This window comes from Symphalangus syndactylus, chromosome 19, assembly GCF_028878055.3.
Source record: "Symphalangus syndactylus isolate Jambi chromosome 19, NHGRI_mSymSyn1-v2.1_pri, whole genome shotgun sequence".
Taxonomy (NCBI): Eukaryota; Metazoa; Chordata; class Mammalia; order Primates; family Hylobatidae; genus Symphalangus; species Symphalangus syndactylus.
Genome location: NC_072434.2, coordinates 39,299,734 through 39,319,654, shown reverse-complemented (window position 1 = coordinate 39,319,654; position 19,921 = coordinate 39,299,734). Strand labels below are relative to the sequence as shown.

The 19,921-nt window shown below is 43.0% G+C and overlaps 1 protein-coding gene across 1 annotated transcript in view; it reads right to left on the bottom strand.

Annotated features, from left to right (window-relative positions):
• NMNAT2 (nicotinamide nucleotide adenylyltransferase 2) overlaps positions 1-19,543 on the bottom strand; it is a 172,854-nt gene extending 153,311 nt beyond the window's left edge. Inside the window, exon 1 of the mRNA XM_055233447.2 lies at positions 19,302-19,543. Coding sequence (XP_055089422.1) covers positions 19,302-19,386 — 85 coding nt within the window. The 5' untranslated portion in view covers positions 19,387-19,543. The remainder of the gene's footprint in view (positions 1-19,301) is intronic.
• Positions 19,544-19,921: the final 378 nt, after the last annotated feature.

Below are 19,921 nucleotides of genomic sequence, written 5' to 3'. Positions count from 1 at the left end.
TCAGCAGGAGTTTATCTCACCAAACTGATAATAATTCAGGCAAAAGCCCAGAAATGTAATTTTTTTTTTTTTTTTTGAGATGGAGTCTCACATTGTTGCCCACGCGGGAGTGTGGTGGTGCAATCTCAGCTCACTGCAACCTCCACCTCCCAGGTTCAAGCGATTCTCCTGCCTCAGCCTCCTGAGTAGCTGAGACCACAGGTGCACACTCGGCTAATTTTTGTATTTTAGTAGAGACGGGGTTTCACCATATTGGCCAGGCTGGCCTCGAACTCCTGACCTCAGGTGATCCACCCACCTTGGCCTCCCAAAGTGCTGGGATTACAGGCGTGAGCCACTGCACCCAGCCTCAGAAATGTAATATTTTTTTTTTTTTTTTTGAGACGGAGTCTCGCTCTGTCGCCCAGGCCCAGGCTGGAGTGCAGTGGCGCAGTCTCGGCTCACTGCAAGCTCCGCCTCCCGGGTTCACGCCATTCTCCTGCCTCAGCCTCTCCGAGTAGCTGGGACTACAGGCGCCCGCCACCACGCCCGGCTAATTTTTTGTATTTTTTAGTAGAGACGGGGTTTCACCGTGGTCTTGATCTCCTGACTTCGTGATCCGCCCGCCTCGGCCTCCCAAAGTGCTGGGATTACAAGCATGAGCCACCGCACCCGGCCAGAAATGTAATATTATACTTAGCTAGCCTGTGCCATATTGAGGGGGAAGGCATACGCTTAGAAATACGGGAAGCATTTCCCAGACCCTTTTTCTGACTGATGAGAAATGCTGGTTGTTGAGGGACTTCAAGTTGAAAACCACTGATATAGGAACATCTTCTAACACAGACATTCATGGCTTTGAAGGGAAAGAGAACTGAATGCTCTGTTTCAGAGGAAGAATGGCCCATTGTGTCCAACAGGAGCTCTACTCTGGAGGGAAGCCTTGGAGGCCCCTCATGATGCGAGAAAGATGTGAAAGACAGTGCTTTACAGGCAATGCTTTAAAGGCAATGCCAGTGTTAAATTGTCACCCACTGTTGGTCTAGGGTGGAAGCATTATTATATCTGCTCAAAGAAAGGAATTAGACATCTTCCCATACCAGCCCTGTCTGCAACCCAAATGGTCAAGCAAACAAATGCAAAATGGGGAAGAAAAACATCCTGTCTGTAAATGCAGGTCAGATAGACAAGAGAAGCAATTATGCACCAACTAAAAGGATCTCAGGCCGGGCACGGTGGCTTAAGCCTGTAATCCCAGCACTTTGAGAAGACGAGGTGGGATGATCATTTGAGCCCAGGAGTTTGAGACCAGCCTGGGCAACATGGTGAAATCCCATCTCTACAAAAAAGCAAAAATTAGCCAGGCACGGTTGAATGTGCCTGTAGTCCCAGCTACTTGGAAGGCTGAGGTGGAAGGATCACGTGAGCCCAGGAGGTCAAGGCTGCAGTGAGCTGTGATGGCACCACTGCACTCCAGCCTGGGTGACAGAGCAAGACTCTGTCTTTTAAAAAAAAGAAAGAAAGGATCTCACCTTCAAAACAATAGGATTCTAGGATTTGCTTCAAAATAATATAGGGCAAGGATCGGGAAGTGGATAGGGGTATGAGCACATCAAAACGAGCAAGGAATTGGTAATTATTGAAGCTGGGTGATAGGTACATCAAGTTCATTGTTGTATTGTTCTGTTTACTTTTGCAAATGTTTAGAATTTTTCATAAGAAAAATGGCTTTTTTATTACTTGGTTTTTAAAAGATTCCACTTCACCCAATGTAAATATGACACTATCCACCTCTGTTGGGACAAAGTCATCATTGCAGGGAACAATGTCATTTAGCCACTTACATGGGAGCCCTGGGAATAGGGAAGCGTCCACCACATGGCCATGAGGGAGGAGCTAGACAAAACTAAGACTTTAAGACATGGACAAGAGTTGACTGGAACTTTCAACAGAACTCTTTTTATTTTTATTGTTTTTTTGTCTTTTGTAGAGACGAAGTCTCACTTCAAGAGAACTTGTTTTAAAAATCACAGTGAAATACCAGAAAACAAACTTGATAATTCCAGAATTCAGAAACGCTTAGTCTCAGCCCTGCCTGACATGCAAAGTGTCTTTGCTATTCCAAAGGCAGGATGTTATTCCCAGTGTGTGGTTGGCATCTCACACAACTAAGTATGTGCACTGACCTGCAAAGTTCTGGAAGGTACCATGTCTTGACAATACACCAGTTAGATTTTTTAATAAATTGGAATAGTTTAGCAGTTAGTCCACCAAATGACAAATTTTTCAGAATGTCAGGACATTTTAACATGCAAGTAGCTATAGCTTAGCTAACTTGATTCATTTAGAAAAAGAGAGAGACAGTGCCACAAATAAAGGGATTACTTGCTATGCTAAGTTCAACGATAGATAAGACAGCACAATCAGGCCACATCAGAATGCAGCATCATGAATTGAATTGAATAGCGAGATGTAGACAATGAAGGTATGTTTAAAGGGCATAAGGCAGGATGCTATGAAGACTGGGAATGTAATGACATCCAGATAAAAAGAACTAGAGCTTGTGAAGCCGAAAGAGAAGGGTGCTGGGACAGAGTAGCTGTCTCCACCTATTTGAATGTCTCACAGTGGAAAATAGATTAAACTTGCTGCATGGATCTCGAGGAAAAGAACTAGGTCCAACAGATGGGAGTCTCAGGAAGCCCAGTGTCAGCTCGATAGAAGGGACAATCTTGAAAAAAGTGCAATTGTGCCAAACGCTATTTGGCTGCTTTGGAAAATAGTGCATTCTCTGGACCTGAAAGATCTCAAGCAGAGATTGGACAGATACTTGTAAAGATGTTTTAAAAGGGATTTCAGAACTGGAAGACTATCTGCACAATTTTGAAATCTGCTTCAAATGGAGATTCTGTGATTTCTGAAGATGCAAACTTAACAATTGATAAACCAACGGTTTTTGTTTGTTTTGTTTGCTCAAAGTAGAGTAAGTAGTTTACAAAGCTTCACTTCACTAGGTGTCATGTACCTAAAACCTTTTTCAAACTGCAACTAAATAAAAAAGAAACTCAACTGCTCTGCCATTCCTTTTTTTTTTTTTTTTTTTTTTTGAGACAGAGTCTCACTCTGTTACCCAGGCTGGAGTGCAGTGGCGAGATCTCAGCTCACTGCAACCTCCACTTCCTGAGTTCAAGCAATTTTCCTGCCTCAGCCTCCTGAGTAGCTGGGATTACAAGCACATGACACCACACCTGGCTAATTTTTGTATTTTTAGTAGAGATGGGGTTTCACCATTTTGGTCAGGTTGGTCTCGAACTCCTGAACTTGTGATCCGCCCACCTCGGCCTCCCAAAGTGCTGGGATCATAGGCGTGAGCCACTGCGCCTGGCCTGATCTGCCATTCTTAAACCTACTTTTGCCTCACTGAAAAATAATTCCTACACGTCCCATGCACCCGTCTGAAGCGTCCAGTGGACACTTGACTCCATATTTTTCACTCCTGCCAAGTTACACACTTCATAGCTCCCATACATGACTTGCAGGTTCCCACTGTGGATATCTGGGAAGAAGCATGAGCTTTTCTATACTGAGGCAAGAATTATCTTGATTTTGAAGTCCCTAAGTCAGTGGCACCTCGTGTTTGCTGTCTGTCCTGTCTTTTTGGTCCTGTCTTGCTTGAATCTCTGTTTTCCTGTATTTTCTAGTTCCTAAATGCTTGTCTTATTTTTCTGAGCATCTATTTTCCCTAGATGTTGAGATTCTGAATATTCCTAACAGTTTAATCATTCATTCATTTGCTAAATATTTAAAATATCTCCATGTTCCTAGAACACTGTGCTGGGCACCTTAGGAGATACAAAAAAACCATATGACCTTGGCTAGAACTTATATCTGATAGATAATATGAGGCATGGACAGAAATAACTACAACCCACAGCACAATGTGCTAAGTGCTATAAGAGAGGTACAAACCAAGTGCTATCAACGTTCGGAGGGAAGTGAGATGCTGCAGAAAAACTAGATGTGACTGCAAGAGCACCACGTAAAAGCCTGATGCAATTGGTGTGCTAATTTTCTAATAATCAAATATAAGGTATATAAGATATTAAATTTAAAGAAGGAGGTAGCTATGAAACAAGAAAAGGATAAATGTGTTCTGAGAAAGTAAACCTAATGTTCAACAGCAGATGAATGTCCAACATTAGCCAGAGTGGTGAATCAATGTCCACTGTAAACCAAACACCAGAAAATCATCCCTGCCATGAACATGGCCATTTACCCAGTCAGCCAGAAAAATTGCAATTATGAAATTGAAACTACACTTGCTGCTTAAATGAGTCTTTTTAGAGATTTAGTTTAGACTGAAAATTGTTCGTTAAACAGTTCCTCTGGGTAATGGACTTCAACAGCACTTCCTATTTTAAGAACACTTTAGATACTTCCATTCCAACACCCAGAGGTGGGTTATTCCAGGGGTTGGCAAGCTTTCTGTAAATGTCCAGATAGTAAATAATTTTGACTTTGCAGTCCATAAACTTTCTGTCACAACCACTCACCTCTGTTGTTTCAGTGCAAAAACATCCAGAGATAATACATACACAAATGAGAGTGGCTATGTGCCAATAAAACTTTATGAATACTAAAATTTTATTTTATAAAATTTATATGTATCACAAAATATTATTGTTATTTTACATTTTTTTCAACCATTTAAAAATGTAAAAAGCCATCCTTAGCTTGCAGGCCTTAAAAAATCGGGTAGCTGGCCACATATGGCCTGCAGGCCATAGTTTGCCGACCTCTGAGTTATGTCAACCACCCTGTTTTACAAATGAGAAAGATAAGGCTCCAGGAGACTAAGTATATTCCCAGATCAATAGCCATTCAGTTTGTTTCCATATAAACAGAAAAAATGGAGTGATAGGAAAAACTGGGGCCTTTACCCATTCTTTGTCAACATTGTTAACAGCAACAGAACCTGATATGTTATCTATAAATTTTGATTCCCTGGGGTATAACAATTTGATTCCCTGGGGTATAATAATTTTTAAATGGTGCTTAGCAAGATTGGTTCATGGAAAATGAAGCAATTATGGCTTGAATTTATATGTACAATATTTATTGTCTTAATTTTAATTTAAAACGAATGACATGTCTCTTTTTCTAAAAAAAGTCTTCTTTTAAAGACCTTGTAGTTCATGTGATGAGCTATGCACTGCTAAATATTTATCCACACATAAATACTTGAAAAGGAATATGAATAGTCATGGATGTAGTTTCATCTCAGTGCTCCATGGAGGAAGTATTCCACCTCTCTGTGGGTACTAAGATGAACGGTTGGAAAAATGTTGAAGAATAAAGCATTGGCTGGGCACGGTGGCTCACACCTGTAATTCTAGCACTTTGGGAGGCTGAGACAAGAGGATCACCTTAGCCTAGGAATTTGAGGCCAGACAGGGCAACAAAGTGAGACCCTATCTCTAAAAATTAAAAAAAATAATAGCCGGGCGCGGTGGCTCACGCTTGTAATCCCAGCACTTTGGGAGGCCGAGGCGGGCGGATCACGAGGTCAGGAGATCGAGACCACGGTGAAACCTCGTCTCTACTAAAAATACAAAAAAATTAGCCGGGCGTGGTGGCGGGCGCCTGTAGTCCCAGCTACTCAGAGAGGCTGAGGCAGGAGAATGGCGTGAACCCGGGAGGCGGAGCTTGCAGTGAGCCGAGATTGCGCCACTGCACTCCAGCCTGGGTGACAGAGCAAGACTCTGTCTCAAAAAAAAAAAAAAAAAAATAATAATAATAATAATAATAAATTAAATTTTAAATAAAGCATCAGAAAACCCAATCCCTTACCATAGTGTCACTTTATTGAGTTTTTAAAATGGTAAATAATTTCAATGGTCACAGACAATGATATGTTTTTATTTTTGTTTTTGTTTTCTTGAGACAGAGTCTCTCTCTTTCACCCAGGCTAGAGCACAGTGGCATGATCATGACTCACTGCAGCCTCAGCCTCATGGGCTCAAGCCATCCTCCCACCTCAGCCTCCAGAGTAGCTGGGACTACAGATGCACACCACCACTCCTGGCTAATTTTTAAATGTTCTGTAGAGATGGGATCTCCCTATGCTGCCCAGGCTGGTCTTGAACCCTTGGCCTCAAGTGATCCTCCCATCTCGGCCTCCCAAAGTGCTGAGATTACAGGTGTGAGCCACTGTGCCCAGCCAGAACCGTAGTTTAATAAGAATAGAAATACACTTGATCAAGACCTCCAGGATTAGAGCTAAAAACAAGTGTCAAAGGACAGGATCTCTACAGTGCTTACTTTTCAGAAAATTAAGCCTGTGGAGAAGAAAGCAGGCACATATTCAAATCCCACAAAATCATGGAAGATAAAACTAGGGTGAACTGAGTTCCACAAATCTGAGAATACTTGAGCAACAATGGCATTCCAGTGAAGCACAGTAAAATCTAGATCCTAGGCAAGAACAACCTATCAGGGGAGTGAATTTTTTGCTTATTTGTTGTTATTTTGGTGGGTTGTACAGCAATAGAATTTCTCACTTGTGTATTTCATCAACAGATATACTTTATACAATGTACAATGGTTCCATTTCAGAAAATAATAAAATCGTGCCTGGGCATGGTGGCACACCCCTGTAATCTCAGCACTTTGGGAGGCTGAGGCAGGCAGATCACCCGAGGTCAGGAGTTCAAGACCAGCTGGGCCAACATGGTGAAATCCTGTCTCTACAAAAATAATACCAAAAAAAAAAATTAGCCGGGCATGATGGCAGGTGCCTGTAGTCCCAGCTACTCTGGAGGCTGAGGCATGAGAATCTCTTTAACCTGGGAGGTGGAGGTTGCAGTGAGCTGTGACAGAGCCACTGCACTCCAGCCTGGGCGGCAGATGGAGACTCCATCTCAAAAAATAAAAATAAATAAAAAGTAAATAAATAAAATCATGAAAAGAAAGAAAAAGAAAAAATCCTCTTCATTTCGGAGAGTGATACAGAAATAATAACTTTAAAATGTTTAGATAAAATCACAATGGCAGCTCCCTACTGAATTGCTAACAAACGGAACATTGACATTTGGGATGCAGGTCCAACATCTGCCATGTACTCCTTTGCCCATCACCTTTCGAGGCCCACTAAAAAAAATGCTGGGTCAGATCTGAACCCCTTGGCACTGCCCGCCTCCCAATCTGTTTTCTGGCTCTCTCATCTGTCCTTCCCTGTGCCCACCTGCACTCTAGCAAGTTCCCTAGAAATTCCTTAATGTGCCATGCTGTTGAGGCTTCCGTACATATCCTGCTCTCTTCCCAGAATGCCATTCTCTCTCTCTCTCTTTTTTTTTAATTTCCTTTTTTTTTTCTTTAAGAGATGAAGTCTTGCTTTGTGGCCCAGGCTGGTCTTGAACTTCTGGGCTCAAGGGATCCCCCCATCTCAGCCTCCCAAGTAGCTGGGACTACAGGCACATGCCAACACACCCAGCTAATTTTTTAAATTTTTGTAGATATGGGGTCTCATTATAAAGCCCAGGCTGGTCTCCAAATCCTGGGCTCAAGCAATCCTCCCATCTTGGCCTCCCAAAGTGCTGGGATTACAGGTGTGAGCCACCACGCCCAGCCAAGAATGCCTTTCTCTATTCTGTCCACTGGGCAGCTTCAACTTTCAAGCTCAAACTCTCACTAACACCTGCTCTAATGGCCCATCTACCATGTCCAGAGTGGTAACTTCCTCCATGTTCCCACTTTACCTCATTCTCACCTCTTTTGTAACACTTTTCACCTCAATTGCTTTGTTTAGTTTGTTATCTCCTCTAGAGATCATCAACAGCAATAGAGCCCTCCTGACTCTATCATTCCTGCCAGTAAGTCTACCATAGACTTGAGATGAGGAATCTAACATCTCACTCATTACTCATTCAATAAACATTTTTTTTTTTTTAGATGGAGTCTCACTCTGTCACCCAGACTGGAGTGCAGTGGTATGATCTCAGCTCACTGCAACCTCCACCTCTGACCGTCCCACCTCAGCCTCCTGAGTAGCTAGGATTACAGGCATGCATCACCACGCCTGGCAAATTTTTTGGAATTTTTAGTAGAGACAGGGTTTCCCCATGTTGCAGACTGGTCTGAAACTCCTGACCTCAAGTGATCTGCCTGCTTCAGCCTCCCAAATTGCTGGGATTACAGGTGTGAGCCACCGCGCCTGGCCTCAACAAACGTTTAATGAGCACTCACTGTGTGCCAGGCACTGTCCTAGGAGCCTGAGATACATTAGTGAGCAGAGTAAACAAAGATCTCTGCTCTTGAGGAGCTCTAGCTGGGGAGACAGGCAGTGAATATTAAGCATAAGAAAACAAGAAATAACATGCTTTGTTTAAAGGTGATAAGCACGAAGGGGAAAAGATATAAGTAGAGCAGAACAAGAGGGACTGGGAGTGTGTGAGGTGCAATTTTAAATTACGTGATCAGGGGAGTAGGATCTGCCAAGTGGACAATGAGGGGAAGGTTACATTTGAGTAAAGAATTGGAGGAGGGGAGCGAATGAGACATGGGCTAGGTGGGGAAGGGCATTCCCGGCAGAGGGAACATTCAGCACAAAGACTCTAAGACCAAAGCCAGGATGTTCCGTGGGGTTAGCTAAGAATGAAGTGGAAGGGATGCGTTAGGGTGGAGGTGGGGGCAGGGTGACTGATCATGGTGGCCTGTAGGCCATGATGATGACTTTGACTTTGATTGAGTGAGATATGGAGCTATGGAGGATTTGGAGCAAAGGAGCAACATGATCTGACTTAGATTTGGCTTACATTTTGAAAGGATCACTCTGTTTTTTTTGTTTGTTTTTTTTGTTTGTTTGTTTGTTTATTGAGACGGAGTCTTGCTCTGTCGCCGAGGCTGGAGTGCAGTGGTGCAATCTTGGCTCACTGCAACCTCTGCCTCTCGGGTTCAAGTGATTCTCCTGCCTCAGCCTCCCGAGTAGCTGGGACTACAGGCATGTGCCATCACGCCTGGCTAATTTTTTGTATTTTTAGTAGAGATGGGATTTCACCTTGTTAGCCAGGATGGTCTCGATCTCCTGACCTCATGATCCACCTGCCTCGGCCTCCCAAAGTGCTGGGATTACAGGTGTGAGCCACCATGCCTGGCTGAAAGGATCACTCTGATTATTTGTTAAGAAATGAGTGTTGCAACCAAGAGTGGAAGCAGAGAGACCAGTTAAGAAGCTATTGCAATTATTCAAATGAAAGATAACAGTGGCTTGCACCAGGGATGTAGATGGAGAGAGGTGGTTGGTCTTAGTTACATTTTGAAGATAAAGAGATTCTAAAACATTTGGACATAAATAGTGTGTCCAAAACAGGGAATAATTAAACATTAGTCCAAGGTTTTTGGCCTAAGAAACTGGAACAAGAATAAAACTATAAGCATTTAGTCTTATCTAGGGATTATGCTTTACTATCTCTCCAACTGCCTGGTAAATATTAAATGAGGTCAATATGTTGCAGCATGTCTACTCATGTGGAGGCAATTTGATGTAGGAGAAAAAACAGAAAAATAATGCTATTTAGCTGCCATCACTTCCAGGGGTTAGCCTCAGAGTCTTGCTCCCTTGCTATTTCCTCCTCTTAACCTCTTATTGCCACGATTATAAGAATTTTCCTGGCTAGCTCACTTGTATAATGCTAAAGAGAATTATGCATTAAATTTAATGAAAAATAGCTTAATGGCAGTATGGTTTAAAGAAGCTCAAATAAAGTGGCTTCATGATTAGGACGATAATGGGGAAGATGATGATACTGGTAGTGGTCATATTATTTGCCTTTGCTGCAGAGTTTACAAATCATGGAGACACTGGACGATGTAAAGGGAAGAGGGAGCCAATACCAGGAGGATGAACTTGGTCACACCACGTAAGCCACTGAAAGATCTTTTTAAGCTAAAAGACTTCTGAGGCTAGCTGCCAAACTGTCCAAAAAAAGCAAACGTGTTCCATGCAATTGAGTGTTTATAATTGGAAGATCTCTGGCAGTGGAAAACTTCCCTCCTTGTAAACTGATGCTGCATTTAAATATACTGAGATATGGAACATATCCCTAAATAAAGTTATGTAATTCCTCTAAAATGAACTTCTATATCTCAGGTCTTAGTCTGTAACATCGAATCCTAAAGAATTACTTCAAATGCCTTTGTTTAACCAAAATTTTGTGTATTGAATATGTTTTAAAAACATTTTTAAGACAAGGTATTGCTCTGTTGCCCAGGATGGAGTGCAGTGCTGCAATAATGGCTGACTACAACCTTGAACTCCTGGGCTCAAGCAATTCTCCTGCCTTAGACTTCAAAGCACTGGGATTATAGTCATGTGCTACCACACCCTGCCTGAAGAAAATATTTTTGCGTTCATATGTGTAGTTAGGATCTTTTTGAGCAATTCAGGATGATCCAAAAACCAAGAGTGAACAAGAACTTACTAGAAAGTGTATTTCACAGCATCATTAAATATTAACTAAACAACCACCACATTCAGAACACTGTACTGGTGGCCAAGAGGACAATTATATTGAAAAATTAAGACATGAATTTTTTGAAAGAAACACTTTCAAAACTGGATTTTCATTATCTCTTCCAGTCATGCCTGGATTACTTTTAAACTATTGCCTATCAAAAGAAAAATAACAAAATAAATATATTATCTGTCTACTTTTTCATTTTCCTTTTGTGTCTGTGAATATCTTTGAAACAGAGAGGTTCAAACTTGAATGTTGGCAGGTTATGCTTTTTAGTTTGCCTCCATACTTTAGGCTGTTCATTTGATTGATCTAAAATTGGAAACGTATGTAGAAATGTTTCTCTGAGACCCACAACATTTCAAAGGATGTTCCTACTAAGCAATAATCAAATGATTTGAGAAATAATTGAATTACCTTAATTCTGATAGTTCTAAGCAGAAAGGCTTAGAAATATAGAATAGGGTCAAGCAAAACAAAAAGACAAGAGAAACCAAAATAAGTATTTCAAGACTCTTAGGACATCAGCTCTGTTTTTCATTATACCTTATTGCTTATTTTGGAATAAATTCTAGATAGGAGATTTGCCTCTCATGGTTAGGTTGTTTTCATATGAGGCTCAGTTAGTCAGTGCAGCAGAAAAAAGTAAATTGAGTCAACAGTTTGTGTGAACACAAATGTCTACATTTTCTTTTTCAGCCCATTATTTTTGTGTCATAAGCAGACACTGCTCCTGCTAGTGAAACCACCTTGAGTGATCCATGAGTTACCACTTGTGTACCTTCAACTTACCAACAAATTAGGTAGGATTCCCAAGCATCTACATTTTTTTTCTGAGATGGTGTCTTGCTCTATTGCCCAGGCTGGAGTGCAGTGGCAAGATCTCAGCTCACTGCAACCTCCGCCTCCCAGATTCAAGCAATTCTCCTGCCTCAGCCTCCTGAGTAGCTGGGATTACAGGTGCCCACCACCACCCCTGGCTAATTTTTGTATTTTTAGTAGAGACGGAGTTTCACCATGTTGGCCAGGCTGGTCTTGAATTCCTAACCTCACGATCTGTCCGCCTCGACCTCCCAAAGTGCTGGGACTACAGGCAGGAGCTGCTGCACCTGGCTACTTTTTTTTTTTTGGAGACAGGGTCTCACTCTGTTGCCCAGGCTGGAGTGCGGTGGTGCCAACATGACTGATTGCAGCCTTTACCTCCTTGGGCTCATGATCCTTTCATGTCAGCCTCCCATCACTCAAGCGATCCTTCCACCTCAGCCTCCCATGCAGCTAGGACTACGGGCACGTGCCACGATGCCCGGCTAATTTTTATATTTTTAGTAGAGATGGGGTTTCACCATGTTGCCCAGGCTGGTCTCAAACTGCTGGGCTCAAGTGATCCACCGGCCTCAGCCTCCCAAAGTGTTGAGATTACAGGCATGAGCCACCATGCCCAACCCCAAGCATCTACTTAAGTATAATGTCACAGCCATCATCAGAGTGCTGGGCAAGTCAAAAGTAGCTTTGTGAACTACTCTCAGTTATTCCCAATTTTACAGCCTCAACATTAAAAAAGAGTCAAATTTAGGATATTGATTTCTTCCATTTTCTAATTTTTTTTAAAAAAGCAGAAAACCTTTCTTTTAGCATTTTATTTCCAAACTGTTAATAAATTTAATATCTTTCTTGCATAAAGAAATTTTAACAATCTCACTGGAATCTACTGGGAGGTTTCATTATAAGACTCAGATATCCCAGGTCACAAAGAAACTTTGAATTTAGGTATTCTGTCACATCAGTGCTTGGTTAGAACACATTACCAAAATTTTAAAGTAAGAAATATGAATCTTTACTTTCCCCACCAACCCCAAGCCTGCTTCTCCTCCAGCGTTTTCTATTCATCCACCTTGGACAGAAACCTACAAATTACCCTGGACTATTTCACCATCACACACTCATCACATCACCAAATGAAGATCTCTCTCTCTCTCTTTTTTTTTTTTTTTTTTTGAGATGTAGTCTCACTCTGTCACCCAGGCTGGAGTGAAGTGGCGTGATCTCAGCTCACTGCAACCTCCGCCTCCCAGGTTAAAGTAATTCTCCTGCCTCAGCCTCCCAAGTAGCTGGTACTACAAGTGCGTACCGCCATGCCCGGCTAATTTTTTGTATTTTTAGTAGAAAAAGGTTTCACTGTGTTAGCCAGGATGGTCTCAATCTCCTGACCTCGTGATCTGTCCGCCTCGGCCTCTCAAAGTGCTGCGGTTACAGGCGTGAGCCACCGCACCCAGCCAAACGAAGATCTCTTTTACCTCCTAAATAATCTTCAGATACACTCATTCTCCATCCCCGAAACCACCATCCTGGGCCAGGTGACCATCTTCTTTGGGTTGAATCCTGTATTGCTGAAATACATGCCTAACTGGTCACCACATTCTTGCCCTTCACCAATCTACATTCAACATTTAATTAAATCATAATTTAAAGATATGGCTATGTTACCCCTTTACTTTAAAAACAATGCAATGTCTTCTCATTGTCATTGGGATAAAATCTAAAGTCTTTAACACGACTTAGAAGCCTTCATAATTGTTCAGACATTCAACTACCTCTCTCTAGTCTCACCTCTCACTCCCCTTCTCCTTGAGCCTTCCTGAATTTTCCTTGTTCTATTATTCTGTCTCTGTCTCTTCACCCTAGCCTTTGCACATGGCTGATTCCTCTGCCTGGAACAAGGTTTTATACATTCATTTAAAAAATCTATTCAACAACTATTATGGTGATCTACTATATGCTAGGTACTAGGTAATATATCAGTGATGACATCAGGCATTATTTCTGTCTTCAAAAAGCTTAAGGTCTACCATGGGAAACAGCCATAAAACATATGAGATGAGATTTATGGCCTGGAAAGCATAAGGTGTTGCGGGAGCAAATGTCAGGGTAGCCAGAATTAATTTAGGCATCATTGGAGGTTCCCTGAGAAACTATCACTGAAGCTAAATTCTGAAGAATGAATAGGTGTTAGCTGAGGTAACAGAAGAGTGGGAAGAAAGGAGGAAGTTGGGGGAGTTATGAAAGCCCATTCCAATGACAAGGTTACATGAAAAATATAAGAGTATTCAGAAAAGAAAGACCTTTTTGGTTAGACACGGCTATCTTTGTTGGATATATTTTGTTGGTGGCCTGTGTTGCCAAGGAAAAATATTTGTAAGGTTCTCATGACCCTTTGTTGACAGCTAAGTTCAAATGGCTTCTTCTTTCATAGGTGCTATTGCAATTATAAGGGAATAAAAAAGAAGCATCATGAATGAGAGAGTCTAGATATCAAGAAAGTGGTTCTATACTGATTTTTGCTGATGAATCTGACCCAATGACTTACACATGTACCCCTCTGCCTTATCAGTTGTAAAAGGTGATACTATTATTCAGTTTACCTTAAAGGGTAGGCTCAAATTAGATAGTGGTACAAAGGAAAAGAGTACCACATCTGCTGAATAACATTTTTAATATAAGAATTTCAATCATATTCAACAGCTTCTTGATTTATAGCAGTTCTATATATATTAGTAGCAACTCAAATTCATTTTTCTTATAGTTTCTAGCTGTAGCAGTAGGGGCTGCATCTCCAATTCTGCAACAAGTAGAAGGCCCTCTTCATTACCCCTTAAGAAGAGCAAAATTGGATTATGTCTCTTCAAATTATCCAGTTCAAAGCAAAAAAAAAATTTTTGATAGAAAAACTGGAAAATCCAGTTATTTTACAATTATCAAAAAGCAGGATATAGCTGGATGCAGTGGCTCACATCTATAACCCCAGTTATTTGAGAGCTGATGTGGGAGGATTGGTTGAGGTCAGGTTGAGACCAGCCTCAGCAAAATAGCAAGACCCTGTCTCTAAAAGAATTTTTTTTTAATTAACCACCAGGGCATGCCCATGGTGCCTGTAGTCCTAACTACACAGGAGGCTGAGGTGAAAGGTCCACTTGAGCCCAGAAAGAGAATTGAATTTGGTCATTTCTGGCTGTCACAGCCACCATGCCCTCCTGTTTTTGGTCACATTCTCCTGGATGCTGGTGGAGGGACCACTGCTGGAGAGCAAGGTGGTGGCTGTGAGCATGCACCCAGCCTAAGCATGTGACTCTACTATGCCACAGGCTGGGGTACTTGGAAAATGATTATAGTAGATCTTGTACCATTTGAGTTATCAGTATTGTGGATCTTTTCGAAGAAATATGATTTTTCAAAATAAATATTAATTTTCTTTTATTTTTTTTGAGACGGAGTCTTGCTTTGTCGCCCAGGCTGGAGTATAGTGGCGGGATCTCAGCTGACTGCAAGCTCCGCCTCCCGGGTTCATGCCATTCTCCTGCCTCAGCCTCCGGAGTAGCTGGGACTACAGGCGCCCGCAACCACGCCCGGCTAATTTTTTTGTATTTTTAGTAGAGATGGGGTTTCACCGTGTTAGCCAGGATGGTCTCGATCTCCTGACCTCGTGATCCACCCGCCTCGGCCTCCCAAAGTGCTGGGATTACAGGCGTGAGCCACCGCGCCCGGCCTAGAAATATTAATTTTCAAAAATAGCAGCTGCCATAAGTTTCCAATTCCAATTGTTCTCACTGAAGCTTATTTCAGAAAGCTCTCCCTGGTATTAACCACCCGACCTGAATGACTGACTCCTTGCAACCTGGTCATCCCTCTCTGTCAGGCATCAGACCTCTGACTGGCTTAAAAGGAGGAAAGATGCTAGACTTTGGTAATTTTTGGAGACAATATCAGAGCGCAGTGAAAAGATAATAGTTTTTGGAGTCAGTTAGATCTGGATTTAAACTGCAGCTAGCAGAAACAGGAGTTTGAGGCTGCAGGAAGCCATGATCCTGCTGCAAGACCCTATATCTACAAATTAAAATAGAAAAAATACAAAAAATAGCTAGAAATATTTCTGCTGTGATGAAAGTCCCCAATTCCTCTGTTTTTGTTTATATAGCCAAATTAATCTGAGCTGTTCTTTCTTACTTTTCTATTTAAACTTGCTCTCTGACTTCCCAGTGGTAGATTTGTTGACAAATATAGCTATAAATGTAAAGAAAGCTACATTAAATTATAATCTCTACATACTTAAAAACTAAGCAGTTACATTTTTTAAAACTTCCAATTCCACATTATCTTCTTATGTAATGAGGCAGACCCATGAGATATGACATCATTCATTTATGAGTTTACTTTGCCAAAAACTTTTACTCATCCCTGAAAGCATTTTAGTTACAGTTGAGTATACAAGTGTCAAATATCTCTCACAAATACTATTTTTTCCTGTATGTTTCTATAGTTTCAAATAGGAGAAATAATATCAACTTCCCTTTCAGAGTAAAAGAAAAGCTCATTCTAAAAAATTTTACAAATATTGAGAATTGTACAAGTGCTACTTTACAAAGATGAAGAGTGAGTCTTTACTTTTGAATGCCACTTCTCTTTTTGTTTATAGCCTTTCTCTTTTTCCTTTGGTAAGAAATTGAATTTCAAGATATAGGAGCTCTATTTAAAATGCCTAATTTCAAAGTCCTCTTTGTGTCTGTTTTTTTTTTTTTAAATTTATTACAAATTTCAGTCACCTTAAAGAAAGCTTGAAAAAAATATTTTTAAGGCAAAGTCTGGCTGTATTACCTAGAATAGAGTGCAGTGCACTATCTCGGCATACTGCAACCTCTGCCTCCCAGGCTCCCACCTCAACCATCCTCCCACCTCAGCCTCCAGAGTAGCTGGGACTACAGGCATGCAGCACCATACCTGGCTAATTTTTATATTTTTTGTAGAGATGGGGTTTCACCATGTTGCCCAGTCTGCTCTCAAACTCCTAAGCTCATGTGTTATGTCCATCTTTGCCTCCCAAAGTGCTGGGATTGTAGGAGTGAGCCACCACGCCTGGCCAAAAGTTTGATAATTTAGTTGTATTAATTATTTCCGTGTTGTCAGGGAGAAAATTTTTAAAGCAATTTAAAAGGAGGAAATAGTTCATAAATAACTGGTTTCTTTAGAGATGAGACAAAGATCTTAAGGAAATGCACGTATATGAATCTCACTTAGTTGATGGCCAGTTTAATTCTGTTAGTTTATGGTTCATGAAAATAGAGTGTTCATGGAATTATGCAGTCAGAATATGAGTGGGCACTTCCTCCAGCCTTTGTTGCAGTACGAAGGCCTCTGCAAGAGGAATCAGGAACATGAGGCTCAAGTCTCAGTGCCACCCATTCTCCATGTGTGTTCATAAGTCACTTGGCTTCTGTCAGTTTCTCATTTGTAAAATAAAGGTAATAATGTCTTTCTTATAAGGTTGTTAATAAGAATAAGTAACATAACATAGATGAAAAGGCTTTGTTAACCAGAACTGCTCTACAAAAATAAATTATAAAATTTATCCAGAGCTCAAAGATTCCAATAAGACATTCTACCAAAAATAGTTTAATGTGTATTTTGTGTTCTTATTGTTGCTTCATTTTCACCTGTTTATGTGCTAAATTCTTCATTAGGTAATAAACTCCTTAAAGCCATAGTGAGTGAACATATCATATCCTTTTTTTGTATTACTCTCTGAATTATACTTTAATGGACATGCAAAGGACTCTGTTCACATTCTGCCCTGGTCCTCAGTTCTTATACTAAGTAAATAATAGCTACTGCCAAAAGTCTCCTTTCACCTTTCTATATCTAAACCCTTCCACTGCAACTCAGGTCTATTTCCACATAGTCTATCCCTGAAGCTCATGGAGAATTGGCAGGTTAGCATTCGCTTAACAAAAGCCTTTATTATTGTTAACAAAGAATCTTCAGCTACAAGACAGAATCTTTGGCTCTCAATCCAAATCTGTTTCTCTTGTAATCTAAAACAACTGGGATTTCCTAGCTTCGGGAAGAAAGGAGCAGTACCCGCTGGGTCACCAAAGATTATTAGAGCCACAGAGTTTCATCCCCAGCCCAATGGCTCTTCCTACTCCTCCTTTCTCTTGGTTCCAAAGGAAAACCCATCATTGCCTGGTCGAGGGAGAGGAGTAAAGCACATCAACATAAAGTGCTAGAGGACATATGGATAGACAGGAAAAGAAGGAAAGGGATGAAGACACCAGCATCAAAGGAAAGTGAAAGTGGAGTGTTCTTAGGGCACTGATATTCCTTAGAAGACTGATGAGATGCTCTTGTCTACCCTGATGCTTGAACAGAAGTCCTTATTTAACAGGCAAGTTGGCATTGGTTCTTAATAAAAGACTTTTAAAAGCTGAAGGAATGGTGAAGAGGGGATGGCTATCTCTCAGCCTCCCTCCTTCTATCGTGTAGATATGCCTACCCGATTTGCCCTCTGCTCAAAGTAGTTCGATATTCTTTCCATGAGGTTTTTAACAAGCGAGCCCAGTTCAGCGCACCTTTTAAGTTTAAAGATGAATATTTTTAGCCTATGCCACCTCGCCCTGTCTTTACCGCTGTGGTGTGGTTTTCACTAAACCTCCCTAGGAGGGCTCGCGCAGTCCTCAGGCTCCGGATAAACACGTGTGCCTGCATCCAGCTCCGGCGCGCCCTGCATTTCAGCACCGCCGCCTCTGGAGAGCGCCTTGCTGGCGGGCCCGGTCAGGGCCTCCCACCCGCTCTCTCATCCATCCCAGCCCACTCGCTCTTCCCTACTCCTCGCTTCTCTCAGTTTCAAGAAAAAGCACCCCCAACTTCTAACTTCTCAATTCCTGCTTCTAAAGTGACCTCCGTGTCCCTCTTTCTGTGTCTAAACGCTCATGCCCCGCGCCTTTGAGTCCTACGAGCAGCTGCGAAGCCGCGTGGTTTCCCACCGGTGGCGCGAGACCTCCAATAGGCATCGATCGATCACCTTTTCCCTACCGCTGCTGGACCCCGAACCAGCCAGCCAGATGCCCCCGCTCGCTCTCTCTGACTCCACGCCCCAAAGCTTCTAAGAAACAAACGCGCGATGATGAGCCCCCTCCCCCCAACACGCACACGCATGTACTCACACAGCCATTCGCACATTCATACACACACTAGACGCCTCAAGCCTTCCGAGTGCCATCGCCACCCTGGGCAGAGCCTCAGCCAACTTGAGCCCCGATCCTTCGGCTCCGGCTCGCGCAGGGCCTCCCGCAGCCTCCGCCCGGCCCTCTCCCCGTCCTAGGCAGCCGGTCCCTGAGGCCGAACCTAGGCGGAAAAGGGCCCCCTCCCTATTCACTCAGCATCCACCTCGCGCGGGCAATACACGGCCCACAATTCCCAAACACTCGTCCCTGGGCCGCCCAGAATCACCAGCCAAATCCGAAATTAATCTTGAAGCCCCAGCCCGTCACTGGTGTGTTGGGCGCAAGTGTGTTTGCGAATCCGAGACACATACATGATTTAACTCCTTCGAGCTTTCGGCCCATCCTAAACAACCAGCACGTTATCTCCATCCCCCTCCTCCCCTACTCGGCGCCCCAACCTCTGCCCTCATCCTGGTCCTCGCCAGCCTGGTAGCCGAACCACCGCACCGCCGCACTCCGGTTCTGGTATCTTGAACCCCTGCCCAGCCCCAAATGATACTCGTCTCTAGTCCCCTCCCATCCCCCACCTTTGGCCCCCTGCGAGCCAGGTCTGGCCCCGGCAAGTGACGCCTCGGAAACACAGACTGCGTCCCCTCTCCTGAGTCCAAAATAAAGGGGCCGACCTCCACCAGCTGGATGAGCCGGCGCACCCCTCTGAAGGGGCACACGCCTTCCCGTTCGATCGCCCTGGAAAACACAGGTGCCTGGGAAAGGAGAGGAGCGGAAGCGGCTTCCAGAGGCGGGCGGGAGGACTCACCAAACATCTGAATGTGCCCTTTGGTGATGGGATTGAAGCTGCCGCAGGCGAGCAAGATAACGTGGGTCTTGGTGGTCTCGGTCATGGTGCAGGTGGGTCCTTCGCGGTGGTCTAGGGGTTGCCTCTCTTTTTGTGTCTCGTTGTGTCTGCAGAGGGAGAAAGGAAGGCGAGGCTCCGGCGGTGGATGCTGTGGACTCCAAGGAGCCGCTCCAGACGCAAACCGCGTCACTCTCCGCCTCCCCTTAACGCTTGCAGCTCCGGCTAGATCCGAGACTGCTTTTGTATTGCTCTGCTCTCTTCTCTCCTCGGTCTCTCTCTTTTCGTTCTAGCTTCCTTCGCATCTCTCGTCCTGGTGCCCCACCCCATCCTGTCTATCGCCCCCAGCCCACTTCACTCCATCACTGTCTTCCTTAGAGTTTATCCAGAAGGCAAGACGTGGTATCCGAGCTCAGAACCAAGAGCCCACAGCATGGTGTGAGCTCTTTCTGCCTCTTGCCTCATCTTGATTCAGTTTTCCTCCTCACTCTAACATTTTTCTGCCACCCCCCACTTTCTCTAACATCTCCAAGTTAAAAAATGTTTGATCTTAAGGTATTTTTTCTTTCTCTCTTCCTCAAAAT